Consider the following 17,029-nt stretch of genomic DNA (forward strand, 5'->3'; position numbering starts at 1 on the left):
TGACATTATATTATTGTTATCGTACAGTTGATTAAAAAAAAAAACTAAATATCAGACTATAAAATAAATGTAAATAAAATTTTACAGGCATAACTCAAAATAAAATATATTCTTGTTATAATTTTTTTAATTATTTAATACGTATACCTATAAATAAATGTGCTAAACAAATGATATTACAACTTTACTGATAGGTATAACTGAAAATTTAAAAAATTTGAAAAAAATTATTTTTACAATCATGACTGTAAGTACAAAGTTAGGATTTAAATTTATGCGAAATGAAACTAAACGTAGATTTTATTCAAAAATAATATTTTTAACTTTTTAAGACATGTTTTATACAGAAAAAATATAAATATCATATGATATTTTTAATCGTAATAATTTTATCTATAAATATTATTTGTAGCAAAAAATAAATAAGTTGTTTTCCATTATTATTAAAAACAAAAAACAACTTTGCGTTGTAGTGCCTAACATAAATTTTTTGATCACAATCAAGAATAGAATGTACATTATTATCTGATTTAATTAATGCCATCCGAGTATTAAAACGAAATCTGTTTAGAATTTCAAACCTGATCCATGATCACATGTGGTCCTATGAATTTCACCGAAAATTTTGATTTTTAGATAAGCTTTAGAATATATTTTTTGGACGAAGCATAACATTATTATTATAATATTTTTTTATTTAAAATGATTTAGCCGAATACCAGGTTTATCTTAAATTCCTGATTCCGCGCATACTAATTATTGAAATCCAGATTGATATCCGTGTATTTTTTAATGAATTCGGTCTATTTTTTGTAAAAATTTAGAATTACTGCATTGCGTATGCAATGTTTCCATTAATCGTTAAAACTTACTACTAACCATGAAAAGTGGGTATCAAGTATCAACTAGTTAAAAAGTTTATTTTTTTAACTCGTTAGCTTATTTTTTAATTAACATAAAAATTAAACTGTCTTGATTATAGTTTAAAATTATCCGTTACAACAACTTAGCTTTTTCTAGTTAATTTAAAAAAAAAATTAAGTATATAATATGTTAAGTTAAATTATATATTTATTTATATTTAAAATAAAATACTAAGACAAGAAACAAAATCAATGTAATTTAATTTAAATCTTTTTAACTTGATTGTAAATAATTTATAAAAACCAATTATTTATACGTAAGTATTAAATGATATCCATGTACTAATCAACTTAGCTATTCATGTTTTAGATTTATATAAAACAATTTATGTTAAAATATTAAAAATTAGGTAATCAAAAAGTTTTTTTTGTTTAACCAAGCTGAGTACAATAATGATTTTAAATAAAAATAAACAATTAAATAAGTAATAAATTATTTTTGAGAAAATATTCTTCTTTGTGTTGTTACATAGAGCTATATGATTTGTCAACTTTTAACTAATAGCAGAATGTTAATGACGTGTTGTTCACAAACTCAAGTTAATTTTTGTCATTAACTTGCTCACCTTTGCTAACCTCCGCAGTGCTCAATATTGACGACTTTCTTTTATCTATCGCAACTTTATATTGGGCTATGCAAAGTGAAAACTACAAACAATAGCTCAGATCCTATTTTATTGTCTATTTTTACGAAGATTATAACGATTACTTCATCATGTTTTAGTCTTTCGCAATTCATCAATCCCCGTCCCGTAAGTATTGTTGCCTAATCTTTCACGCGTATATGCATTATTCGCACTCCTGGAACTTTGCCTTATTCTTGAAGAATTCCATGGATATAGGACTTTGACAGACATATTATAATAGTATTTTTTGTCATTCCTATCCATCTTCCTGAGAGAACGTATCACTTCCTCATGTTACGCTTACAACAAGTTACTAACTTGCGTAAAACCGTATATTTGTTTATAGTTTTAACATTTAAATTTATCTTGATTAAATTCAGAGAATAAAATAAAATTAATGTACTTATATCATCAATTACATTTAAAATAGAAAATATTTTATTTTTTATTATTATTATAAAAGTATCATGAAATAATTTAATTTAATTAAACGTATTTAAAAATACTATGTATATATGTCATATATTTGTTATCTCTGATCATGAAATTAAATAATGAATTATTTTTGTAATAATAATACAATGACTTATGAATTCGAATGACACAGACTTATAAAACTTGAAAATGTTTTCCAATGTTAAAAAATTGTATTTGTCCAAAACTATAAATAATAAACAATAATTTAATTATATGACTTAATGGACATAAAAAATAATAAGAATAGTTCTCAATATAATAAACTTCAATAGATTCATTTAACAGTGACTAATTTTGCATTGAATTTTAAATAAAAAGTTTCAATAAAACAGGAAAAAATCCATTGATCTTCGACATAAATTAAATGTGTACCTAATGGCAAACAACGATGAATATTAGTTGTAAATGTAGTCTTATCTTCTTCCAGGTTTGAGCGTTAAGTTCGCAATTTAACGGTGATTTTTAACCTTTTTAATGACTGTGTATTCAATTCGACCGGTTAGATAAGTCGTGACGTAGTCAGATCTTCACTCAAATATATTTGAGACTTGGTAGTTACGTTAAATTATAACCTAAAGTATAATGTAACGAAATAATAAATATTTTGTTGGTGTTGTAAATACAATACTAATACACTCTGAACTACGTTCGTAGTGATTAACACTAATCGTAAATAAAATATAAATATTAGTATTGTATGAACGTTGCGCTTTTCCCACATTTCTCTGGACAGAAATTGTGTTTCTATATTATGCCTCCAACATTCCGATTAATGTTACAAGTGATTCAATATAGTCGACCATTAATATTTTGTTGTGAAAACTGTTACTAAATAATGTGATAAATAATCGATTGCGCACAATGATACATGATCTATTATACAGCTGATACTATAATATTATTATGTTTAATTAACATAATATGCTATAGTTTCGAAAATTAATTTTTCTTCACTTATTCTTATCTCTTGCAATTATTGAAAATGTTTGTATTCTTTTATCCGTATAACATTGTGAAGGTTCTAAATGACCACACTTCGTATTATAATATTACCAGCATCAAGACGTGTACAGTAAATTCGATTAAATTGTTGGCGATAATTATTGTTTGCCGATTCGTTCCGTGTGTAGCTGCTCATAAATTATTCTTGTATTTATGCTTAAAATCGGCTTACTCAATAATTTACCATCGAATGATCTCGTTAACAATTTAAACCATGTTGAAGCACTCTAAGTTATAATGATTGTGTTATAATCGAATTATAGTTGTCATTAAATATTTTTTCGAATTAAAATTTCAACATCCTAAATTGCTTTTGTTGTATCCATGTTTTATATGAAAATATCCCATTGATTATTTTTATTTAGTGTTTCTGTATAATCCATAATATATTATGTGCCATTTAGAAGTATATTTATTGATGTTACCAGTAAGAGGCAACAAGTAATGTCGATTTACCTAGACTTACTACTTCATAATTATTACTAAAAGTATAGACATCTCTTAGAGTAAATTTGAGTTCGATAAAATATGGCTGATCTTGAATGTATCAATTTTTAACATTTTACTTATTCAATAGTAATAATAATATTTTCAATTTTCCGGTTAAAATTAATAATTTTATTTTATACCTCACATTTTATTTATTATTATTATTGAAAAATGTACTTAATATATCTGTTATATCTTCGTAATGTTTTATTATATTTGTTTTCTATTTAAAAGTTAAACATTTTTAATATGTGTACTCGTATAATAGTTTCAGAAAACATTAGTCCTGATCAAAAATTTTACAAAATGGTCATCTATTCACATTTGCTAAACCTAAATTAAATATTGTAATTTGAAAACAAGTCATATCTACGTTCGATCAATTTATTGCGTATTGGTAGATTGGTCACACTTTTTTTTCAATAAAAAGTTCATAATTATTATCACGAAGATGTTTTAACAACTTTGTATGTACTTTCTGTTATTTTAATACTTCTACTGTATTGATTGTTGAATGGAATTTGAGTTGGTAAGTCAATTTTAATATTTTTATAAGTAAGTACGTTAAAAAAATAGATCTAAATTTTCTAAGACCCACTACGTAATTTTGTTGGCTTTTAATTTAATTTTAATATAATTTATAACGACAAGAAAATTAATATAGACTTAAGATGATAGTTTACATTTCCAATATCTTAACATTAGTTAATATTATAATAATGATAAACTTAATGCGATTAAAGACATTTTCGATGAAACGTTATTTACAATAATATATTATTTTATTAACTTTATGCAATCAAGAATATAGTGTAAAATTAATAATCATAATACGAATAATAAATAAATAGTATGTAATAATTAACTATACACACTTAAGTGTAAAATTAATAAGGTATAATACAAAATAATAATCAATTATTATTTGATAATTAGGTAGGTATCTATGCGTATTCAATTAAGAATATAGTATAAAATAGATAATTCATAATATACAAATAATAAATAATTATTATTTGATTATAAATAATAATGCGAGATCGTGTATACCAATCGTTAGGCACATTTTATAATTACAATTTTTTTTTTTATCTATTTGTATTGTTGGAATTTACTAAACAAAAAATGAAACAAGTCAACGCCATTCGGTACGGTTATCGTATTATTTTCTCAAGAACAAATTCCATCTCTTCTTTGAGACTATGGCAGAGTGTAAAATAAATGGTGACCAGATAACCGTTCTGACTATTTGAGGATAGGCGACTAACTGGTGGCTGAAACTCTATACCACGTTATTGTTTTTTGTGAATTGTAAGGTTATGAACGTGTGCCCGTCAAAATTCCAATCTTTTTACATTTCGTAATGGATATCATGACTAGCTAATGGCTTATTATACGTTCTTCGAATTTCGATACCGTCCCATATTCAAATGATTTATGTCGACTTGAATTTAAATTAATAAATAACTTACAATTTACACACGCTGTTCAACGTGAAATATGTAAAACACTTCAGTGTCTAGCTTTCTATAGTTAAATTATTCTCGTACGACTAGTACCTACGCCACAGATAAATTTAAAATTATATTAGGAATATCGATTACGCGAATCCGTAAATCGTATGAAATAATCATTTACAATTATTATGCTTAAACTATACAAATCATTTAATTATTGCATAAAGGTAATGTTCGTTTCACGGTTGGTATACACACTCGAGCACACATAATTTATTATATCCATATAAAAGTATCAAATATCTTTAGATACCAATACATTTTTTACGTCGATTGATATTTAACTTTCTCTAATTCGAGATACAACTTTTTATAAATTTGTTACACAAGTTCAGCCAAAACTATAAAAACCTAAATGTTATGAATATTTTATTATAGGTAAGTAAAAATAATAGTCGACACTCTGTAATGATTAAAAAAAAATGGCTGCAATTTTCTATCAATACGTCGTTCAAATTAATATTTCAACAACATTATGAAGTTTTTTTTAAAAAAATAATACTATATTGAAAAATAAAAATCCTTTTAAATGTCTGCAGTTAAAATTAAAAATTATCGTGTAAAAATATTTGTAATATATGTTTGCAATGTAAATTTATTTTAAATATAATTAAATTTGTTCATAAAACCAATACCAAATTAAATTAATTATATTTTTTAATCGGTCTTCTTGACGTATTCTGTTTCTTGTAAAGTGAGATAACGATAATAAGTTATTAGAAATAGAAATAGAGAACAATCATTGTACCATAATCTATAATATAGTTCAACTGATTAAACTATAATCATAGAGTAATTTCAGAGTTCTAGATTTATACAATAGTTTAATTGTAAATTTAATTTTAAAATATAAGTAAAATAATTTTTATTAATTCTAATTTATATTTATTAAAATAATGTTTAAACTTTAAACATTAGAATTATTATTTATTAAATAACATAATATAGTATGTATGCTTAGAAACTTAAAATATTTTGATTTGAATAATCAAATTAATATTACGTTAAAAGTGTTTTAGTTTTATTATTAGGTATAATAATATAATATATTAATATACAGACCTTGTTGGTGCCATTGTGTACACTTTAGTGTATTACCAGTATGTCGCTACCAAAATCGTAGTAACAAAAACTCTCGTTGATGCAGTGGTATTTTTTATGAAAAAAAAATTAATTTTTTTTATATTAATTATCACGAATTCACGCAAAATAAAATGAAATTATTATCAAATATATATTTGAATAATGTACGTAGACAATAGTTTGTATAACGTTGAGAAATAATTTTTATGATTTAAAAATTAAACTTTAATTTGTATTTGTATGATGTGAACTCGTGAAAATAAGGTAAGAGCAAAAGAGCCGCTACTGACGTACTGCCGTACTGGTTCGATGTATATGGCCGACCACATTTGTAGGCTGCTGCATGCCAGTATAACCACTACCCTAGATCGCCTGGTTCATTCGGTGGGAGAAATCGTCGAAATAATAAAGGCGACGTGGAAGACAGAAACGTGGTTAAACACTGCATACTACTTGGATTACTAATATCCAACACGACCGTGACAATTTATTATGTTTCCAATGCTTCAAAATAGTTTTTTTTTTTTTCGAAACAGTAAAAACTGCTTTCATATGTTGATGGTTTATACACATGTACAATAACATCCCTTTGTAACTACTTTTGACCTGTTATTTGTATACAATATTATATTCAAACAATATAACAATATAAGTAATAAATATATCAATTTTTTTTTAGGTTAATAGTTTGTATAGATGTTTTATCTACTATTCTTGAAACGATTTTAAAACCTATAAAATATAATACGTTAAAAAATGTTTTTTTGTGAAATATTTCTCAATTAGAAATACACATCTATATGTTCATATAATATATATATTCACTTTTATATAATAAGAAAAAACTGTATAAACGTGAGTACACGAATAACACGAGTAACCTATGCTATACACACTAATAAATAAATGTTAAAAATGATGTGAATATCTTTATAGGTAGATATGAATATTAAATCAAATAATAAAATATATATTTTTAATCATAATTTATTTGGTAATATTATGCCTATAGGTATAGGTATCAGTTAGGTAGGTAGTCAATACGTTTTGTATTGAATAAAATTTCTTGCATTCATTAACCGGCCGATGAATTATAAAAATCGTAATTATAATTTATTTATTAGTACACAATAAAAATGTGTAAAAATGTACAAGTAATAATATATATAACATTAAGAATTACCTACTATATTTAATATTTTTAACTTTTAAGTTTTAACTCAATTTACTCCGAATTAAATTCAAAAATTATTAATAGGTATACTTATTATAATGACGTGAGTGATGAAATATTCTATTATAAAATTATTACATTTCAATAAGTTAGAATTTTTAGGTCTTATCAAGTATTATTATATTTAATGACAAATTGACAATTTTAAACTTTGATTTTCCTAAGAGTATTTATCATAAAGAGAAAATTCAAAGTAATTATGAAGCTTCATCAAAGTTATAATTAAAATACCACGACAATGGTTAAATTTTTTGATTAAAAATTTAATTGCTCATATTATTTATTATTATAAATTATAATATTATTAAATGTACAGTTATTTTTATATTTATAAACTATAAACTTCTAAATAATATCGTGAATTTACGATATACCTAAATAATAATAATAAATAATTTTTTTAAATAATAAGAAATATTATTAGAAGTTCTAGTACAATTTATGAGTTATTACTTATAAAAAATTATACATTTAATTCAAACTAAAGAATTTTTACAAGGTGACCTATCATCATGAATACATTTTGTCAATATGTACAATGTCTACTGACGTATTATAACTTTATACATATGAATGATATAATTGTACATAGCAAACCGTAGATAAAGTGTATTTTACTGAGATGTGATTTCATTTATAATAATGATTTGAACGACTATAATATCCATGGCAATTTCTTACTACTTTATCACAATGTAATCATTTTTAAATAAGTAAAACACAATATTTTAATAGTAAAAAGGTAAGAAAAAATTGAAAAATTAAAATCGACGAGTAATAATATATAAAGAAATACGAATAATATGATACAGATATAACATATCGTATTATTGTAGAACAAGAATGTTTAGCTTTAAAATAATGTCTACATTTTATAAATATGATGAATATAAATAGTGAGAATAAACACTAACTCTGTAGTTTGTACTGTGATCTAAATTCTAAAATACTTACCTATAGCAAAAATTAACAAATCAAATCTAAAATAAATAAAATGTCATAGTCATTATAGTTTGTCCTAACTAGGTTTCATTATATTTTATAATTTTGATAATCGGTGGTAAACATATGTCTTGTATCTGTTTCATATGCAGTGTAAAATGTATGTAATGAATATAAATTATAATATAATATAACTAGTGTAGTCGTGTTAGTACTCCATTAAATAATCACTAACTCACTATTATAAAGCAGTGGTATATATATCAAACACTAAAGTTTGAAAAAATTAAAGTTCATATTTTTATGGTTCTATTACCTATATGAAATATTTTTTGGAAGAAACAAAAATAAAAACATACCTACAACAATAATTTTTTTTATATTATACCAGTCCATCCATAATAATTGTATTAACATTACATTTTAATTTTAATTTATTATTATTATGTCATCGATATAATTGATAAATAAATGTGGGTATGTGGTCTGTAAATAGAATTTTGAAAATTATTTATTTAGAAGACCGCTGAAATAAATAGAACTAAATAATGAACCATTGTAATACACATTAAAAATTCTGATCTAAGGATAGGTGCTAGAAGAGATCAGAATTTATTTAAAAAAATAGTTTATCTCATATAATACATTTTTATTATTATTATGGATATATTTTTTCAATTTAAATTAAATAGCATAATATTTTTAAAATTGCATTCAGACAAAAATATAAAATGTCATAATCATAAATTGAAAAAATAGCTAATAAAAGTGGAATATTTTAAATGTCTATAAATAACACGAAATGAGAAAAATAATGCATAAAAATACAAGGTCATTTATTTAAGTGTCAACCCTTGTTATTTCAAAAAGTTTTAACGTTTTTGAAAATATATTTTTTCATACATTTATGGATCTTATTTCTTTAATACACAATCTAAATAAGAATTTTATATAAGCTATAAAACATTTAATTATTTTAATTTTCTATGAAGACATTATACCCTAATGTATTGTCTCCATCAACTGTCTTACTTCCGAAAAAAAATTTCAAATTTCACACTTTAAATAATCTATTTTCTTTGTTGGTTTTAATATTAATGAGAATTTATCAAAAATCAAATATAAAAAGTAGGTCAGCGCATTTCGGTGGTGGATGTTTGCCCATCGTCCCTTCGGTCTTCGGACAGAATAGTGAAAATTTACTGTAGGTATTCGATTTGAATGCAATATGTTTGCATTCGATAAAAAAAGATTCTGAGTGGACGAGGGGATCTTTTTTATTTAATTTTATTCGTTTCTATGGTGATAAATAAAACCGTAATTATTTTATATTACCTACATGATCGTGAAATTGTACATTTTTCTTCTTTAACCGTTTTTATTTCGAGTATTATTTCGAAAATCAAAAAATGACCTCTCTAAAGTACCAGCTCAAGAACATTAACTTTCAGAAAATATGCTACACTTGTACTTTTGAGCAAGTTTAGAGGGAGAAAAAGTGTTTACAGAATAAAAAAGAAATTAACATCATTGTAAACCCAATATATTCCTCGCTCCGCTCAGAATTTAAAATCTTACCATTTTGATAAAAGCAACTACCTAATAAGTAAAAAGTATTTTAAAATTGAAGATTTCTATTATAATATTGACTAAGCTATATTCTTTATTAAGCTAAATCATGAAACCAAAATACAAAAAATATTAAAACATTGTACATAATAATAAGTCCGAAAGTAGACAAAACTGTAGGCTACAGACCTATAGTATTCGACTATACCTCCAATAATTCATATATTATGTTTGGAATGAAATTTGAAGTATCCGATGGTTTGCTGTAAAAATGTATATCATGGATGTGAGTATAAAGTTGTGAAATATCCAGAATTATAATAAAAACTATAGATAATTGCGTCTCTATACAAGCAATATGAGATTGGTACTTTACCTTCGACATTTAAAATGCTATAGCTATATTTATTAACTACTACTACAGGCGGGATAATTGTGGTATTTTTGTTTTCTGATTTTAAATTATCGAACAATTATTAACTAAAAATAAGATAAACCATTCACTTTTAAATTTTCTTTAAAGTTAAACCTATCTATTTTTATCCTAAAATGAGTAACGATACCTAACGAAAAACTTGCGAGGTTTTTTGTAATTGGTAACATTAAATAATCACTAATTAGTAATTACCCGTGCCCTAAATAAAGTTATTGACTAGAGCAGTTATTTTTAAACTGAGTACCTCAAGATATTATTAAAAAAATAATAATGATAAAGAACGAGCCCAGTATGCCATATTTGAAAAGTCTGAAAACCACTGGACTTAAATCTAGAAATTATAAATAAAATGATGGCAAATGAGTGTCGCACTTGTGTACGCATCAGACCATCAGTAGTTATCTTAAGAGTCACTGTAGTGGATGTGTTAAATTTTAATTCAATAGTATAGCATTGTATACGAAAAATAATATTCTGAGTGGAGTTTATCAATATATATTACTAAATATATTACAAACTATGTTTACTTTGATATAGCTATTAAAGTAATTTATTTTACTGGTATTAATAATAAATAAATATAATAGGTTGGACTAATTTTTAACCAAAACATTTTAATTAAAAAATTATTGTGTGTATAAAACATAATAATATACTTAAATATCTCAAGTCTCCACAAATAACGTTCGTCAAAATCAAAATCCTAAATTTAAACACTTATAAAAATATAAAAAAGAAATACAGTGACCTTGTGTCGATGTATTTTTGACATTTTTTGATTGGTAAATGAAAAATGTATGAGGAACCATGATTTACGTTTTCAAGTATCATAATTCAACTAAAAAATTGTATCAAACTTTACGAAAAATTGTTTTTTAAAATTCAAAATGTTTTTAAATAACTAAAAAAATATCAAAATTTTAACATGTAAAATATGACTATGTATAAACATTTGATGAAATTTGCACCATAATTATTCGTTCAAAATATTAAATAACAACAGTAAAAACCAAGTCGATTTTGTCAAAAACTGTGTAAAAAATTTGTTTTTCTTTAATTTTGTTATCATTTTTTCCGGTTATTTTAAAAAGCACTCGGTGTTTTTGATTTAGACCTCTCTGAAGTATAAACTAAATCTAATTTTAGAAACTGCCCAAAAAGTTGAAAATCGAAATATTTTTTTAAACTACTTATGTATACATGATCAAAAAATTACGTAATTTGTAAATCAATACAAAAAAAGATCGTCATTCAAATTCGCAAACACTATAGCAACGACATACATATTATACGGGGTTTCACGACGGTGCATTTGCACCCCTTAGCAATATATGGCAGGTGCAGAAATATGCGTTAGCACCTGCTGAAATTAACTAAACTCGAAGTATAAAAAAATATATATAATATACCTATACATATACCTATACATATATATATATATAGGTATAAGTTAAATGAATAATTTTTCAAAATAAAAATAACTATGTAAAAGCTATAAGAATAATAAATAGAGATTTAATAAATCATCTAATATATTATAGTTATTGTTATGTTATGCTTATGATATGAACTCAGAGGGGGAAGGGAGTTTCAAGACTTGGTTGTATTTAACTAAGTCACACTTTTCACAAAACCTTATACCAAAAAATATAATATATTACATGAGCTATAAGGGGGAAAGAGGCTGGAGCCACGCCTTTTTACACCTGCTGAAATTCAATGGAATTACGCCAATGCACTACAGTAAGTATCAACAACGCAAAAATGTTTCTAAAATAAAAATATTTAAAATCAGGCATATTATTGTTTAGATCCACGCGCCAGTTATCATATTTAATCAAAATCACGAGATCATAATTTATAAGGAGAGCACGATTTTTATAAAAAAATTTTAAAAAATTGACAACTAGTGGCTGTGGGTCCAATAAGAAATAAAATTTTGATATTTTTATGCATATACATTTATTAGTCATCGCATTAGATCATAATATATGTGAAATTTTGAACGTGAAAACTTACCCCATCACCAAGTAATGTACACAATATGATTTTTTCAAAAAAACGGTATGTCGTGACCTTTTACTTGCTGAGCATGTGGTTGATGTAAGACCTTTTTATTAAGTTAATTCTGAAAAAGTATGAATATTAAAATAGAATAATAACTAATAAATTATAATCAAATGTATGTTATAATAAAATGTAATAATCTTAAACTAATATAGAATAATTAATTTGAACACAAAATTTTTCTATCGATGGAACGATAGAAAATTAAAAAGCACACACACATTGCAAATAAATGTATTTATTCTAATTAAGGTCATTATTAAGGTTAAATGTTATGATAAAAGATAATTTTATTTTAACGAAAATAAGTACAGAGAGATTCTTTTAACTGAAAACGTTCATTATTTCGAAAAATATTAACGTTTTTTAAAATAATTTTTTTATATAATTTGAATTTATTATAAATAATATTCTTGGAAAAAATATTTACTTTTGCTATTAGAAAAAACATTTATATATTTTTCGAGATAATATAATAGTTAACTGTTAACTGTTAATTGGATCCACCAGTGCCTACATGGCTAATATAACTTTTTAGAAATAACTAAATTGTGTTTAGTATTTATACTTAATAAGACTTTGATTTCTCATATTTTGAGATATCAATTACCTCAATGCCGATTTTTTTTTATGTGAGAGTAGGTGCTGATTTTGACATTACTTTTTTTTAGAATAATAAAATAAACATTAATTTATTGGTACAAATAATATTTTTATACACAAGTTTTTATTCGTATTTTTTAAACCAAGTAACATTTGTCAAGTAGCCAATAGATTCAGTAATTTTTAATTTTTAATATATAATTATTTAATTATAAATAATTTAAATGTGGTTTGTTATTAAATATCATTAAATTCTAATGATGATGATAATAATAAATAATAATCAAGTTAAATTTTAAAACCTAATGATAATAATAATAATCAAGTTAAGTGTTAAAATATAAATGCCTTAAATTTTATAAAAAGAAATGAATAAATACATTTTCAATATTTTTCTGATTTTCCTATGAATATTAAGTGTCGAGCCATTAAATTGATTTTCATTAGTAAGACACCAATCCCGTTTACTTCTTATAAAAACGAACGACATTGCCAATTTATGTTCAGCAGTTCCAATTTTGTACAGTAAGCTTTAATAGTAGAGTAGATATATTTATATATAATATATATATTTTATTTTAACTTATATCTAAAAGTATATTTTTATCAATGTTTGAACATTAGGATTTCTTTACTCTCCAGGTAGGTACATATAGCATCCAGTTAGCATGTTTGTTGGATTTGCAAAATGTTTTTGTCTTGTATTCATCATTTATGTTATAAGTTTTACCTAAGTACCTAACACAGTATTACAGTTGACACTTAACTCGGTTGCTTTTTGGTTACCTACAACATTTAATATTATAAAAATTATATTAATATTTCAATAATCTTCGAGGTAAATCATCATAATTTTATCTGATATATTATTATTGTTATTGAATTATTAATTTGTATAAAATAAAACCAAAAATAAGATTTAAAAAGGTGGACTGATAGTTATTACTTATATAGAAACTTTGCATTTATTAAAATTGTTTTATAAATTTAAAGCCTTAAAGTAATAAGTGAAATTTTCAAATATAAAATTGCATATTTATTTTATATTGTGAAGTGGATAAAAATGTTTAGAATTCATTGATTACACATCCATATTTTAATATTTAACAAATTCTATATACCTAGTATATATATAATAGTTTTGATAAATCAACAAATCTGACTGTAAGTACTTGACATAGTTCTTGTTATTGATTATGAACTGCAAAAATGATAGAATGCTACAATACTTTTTAGTATTTAAATTTATCAAAATATTGACCAATTTAAACTATTTGAGTTATTCTTTATTATTGATAAAAAGTTAAGCTTAAAGATTAGTTAGATTGTTAATTTATCAGATAATTAATGTAAAAGTATTTTTATCCAAATATTTTTTTCATGTATGACAAATAGAGATTATAATATAATATACATAACTACATATATAAAAAAATTTCAAATAGTATAAAAATAACTAAGAAGTTAAAATTAGTTTTATGTTGTTAAGTTTAAAATGTTAAAATATAAAGTATGATTATACTTAAAATTTATGTATTCACAATAAAATATTTCACTTTTATGCAATGCCAGCTGATAAGAACGCAATTACCACACAATATATAACAAGCTAGTTCGCTTATGGTCAATATTTGCTGTCAATGTGATGAATGAATTCCAAATTTTTGTTTTTAACTCGAAATAATTGATGATTATAAAAAGCATAAACATCAGTTTTATACTTTTTTTTGAACATGTTTATGTTAAATTTGATAAATAATTAAGAGGTTGTCAGAGCAATATTTGTTTTCTCTCACAGACCCACGCACAACATATAGATAAAACGCTTTCACCTAAAATCGTTTTTTTTTTTTATGATTTTTGAGGGTATGATATATTATATCTTTTTGTTATTTGATTTTGTATTCGACTTTCAAAAAAAAAAAAAAATTCTGTACATTAAAATGATGTTTAAATTGTTTTGAGATCATATTTTATCCTTTAAAAAGTCTAATTATTAACAACTACTGACTATGCAAAAAATATATCACGGTATTCTCAGTCTTCAGGTACATAACCTGTACAAAAATTAGTGAATAAATAATATACTTAATCTTCAAGTACCTATAATATCGACGCCGAATAATTTGAATTAAAATATGATTTGAGTAAACACCACATAGTTAGTGACTGTTACTTATATAAAGAAGAAAGAAGAATACATTTTCACTAAATTTTTCATTATTAATCTACGTTATGAAATAAGTGGATAGTATTAAATATAATGCACTTATAATAAAGTTTATAAAAAAAAAGTAATTAAAATAACACTTAGTGTTATATACTTTTATAGTTTTATCATTACTTATATAGATTAGTGGTTTATTTGAAGTATATTATTTTAATAGCTAAGTAGTTTTTAAGTGTGTAAACTAATGAAATTATATACTTACTTAAAAATATTATAACTATACTGTAGCTAAATTCTGACAGTAAAATATAATAGTGCATTAGTACTGGTAAAATGTTAGTTGTCTGTCACTGCACTGCGTGCAAATCTCAATAAACTTGTGTTATTAATAATTTACCTCTGTGAAATTGACATTGAAATGATCACTAAATAAGTATATAGCTATAGGCAGTTACTTTGTAATATATTGGTCACAATGACTATAAAATAGGCATTAAATGGCCAAAGCTAAAACCAAAAAGGTATTAAATGAATAAATATAAAAACCAACTTAAATTATATTAAAAATGAAATATTTTGATGGCTTTTGTATATAATAAATAATAATGTTAAAACTCTGTAAATAACAGTGGTTTTGAAGAAATGATAAAAAAAAACACATTAAATATGTCATACAAAGCCAGACACCTTTTTACCAATAAACATATTTTTGTTATTTTATCGAATTGAATTTATGATGAATATTGGAAAATCACATTATGCTCTACAAGAATTACAGACTACATTTTATCGATAGCCGACAATGATATTTTCATAATAATATGGACGACTTGCTAAAATTAGACACATTCAGTATGCAAGTATAATTCAATAGACTATACAGGTACGAGTTTTTATGACATAACAATAATATAATGTATTCCAACCTAGATATTATACGAAAACGAGCATTGCAAAAGACATAGAACAGTGCCGTCGAGTTTTCGACTAAAACAGTGGGAATCAGCTAGTTAACATTTCAAGTGAATGCATCATATATTGCCGCAACGACGATAGAACGGCGTAAGCGACATTATTATTTAAATGAAAATATTGTAAATATAAATAAACTTTATTAAAATTATTTATATTTAATTCCACTGCTATATTGTATATAATATCTAATAACCGTTATCTCTGATTGTTTTGTTTACATATCATATACTAATATTATATCAATAATTAGATAAATGTAGCACGGTAAACTATGTATTAAATAAATGTTAATAAATGTTAATATTGTTGTTAAATGTTATTATAAAACTAATTGTCAGGGCATTATTTTGCTGAAACATTTTAATATACATATGTAAAAAACGAAAATATTCGAGAAACCTTATTTGTTACACATATTATATTATACAATTGTATACAAATGATTCAGGGTAATAGGAAAAAACTAAAAAAGGTTAAAAAAGACAATTTTTTCTTGAATTACATACAATTACCCGTACCAACCGTAACACAGTTAGCAATTATGTTTATTGGAGTTAAAAAATGTTAATTGTAAAACATACTCCAAATCTATAATACTAAAATCTGAAATACTGAAACGTCTGAAACACTGGAGTGTAAAGTCAAATTCATGATACAGAAAGTATTTTACTCAACAGGTATAAAGTATAAACTACCTTAATTTTAGAATGATTTATGGTTCGCTTAGGGCATTTTTAAGCTATTGTACAGTTTTTATCGCGGGCCTGACGTGGTGACTGAAAAAACATTTTTTTTTTTTACGAAACACCGTAAGACGTAAGATCTTATTGTTATTATTATCTGCGGTCGACGGTGTCGGTGCCGTGTTCTGTCCCTGGCGCCAAACTGGGGGGCGCCTTCTGGTCGCCCTCAAAGG

At 24.1% G+C, this 17,029-nt stretch overlaps 1 protein-coding gene across 2 annotated transcripts in view; it reads right to left on the bottom strand.

Annotated features, from left to right (window-relative positions):
• The window catches only part of LOC114128327 (growth factor receptor-bound protein 14-like), an 86,501-nt gene extending 74,164 nt beyond the window's left edge, over nucleotides 1–12,337 (bottom strand). Inside the window, exon 1 of one of the 2 annotated variants that reach the window (XM_050201420.1) lies at nucleotides 12,318–12,337. In XM_050201420.1, the coding sequence (XP_050057377.1) occupies nucleotides 12,318–12,322 (5 nt within the window). In that variant the 5' untranslated portion in view covers nucleotides 12,323–12,337. Of the gene's footprint in view, nucleotides 1–6,096; nucleotides 6,363–12,317 lie in introns of those variants that run through there. The other variant, XM_027992814.2, reaches the window with a different exon arrangement.
• Between the last annotated feature and the right edge of the window lie 4,692 nt (nucleotides 12,338–17,029).

This window comes from Aphis gossypii, chromosome 2 (genome assembly GCF_020184175.1).
Source record: "Aphis gossypii isolate Hap1 chromosome 2, ASM2018417v2, whole genome shotgun sequence".
NCBI lineage: Eukaryota > Metazoa > Arthropoda > Insecta > Hemiptera > Aphididae > Aphis > Aphis gossypii.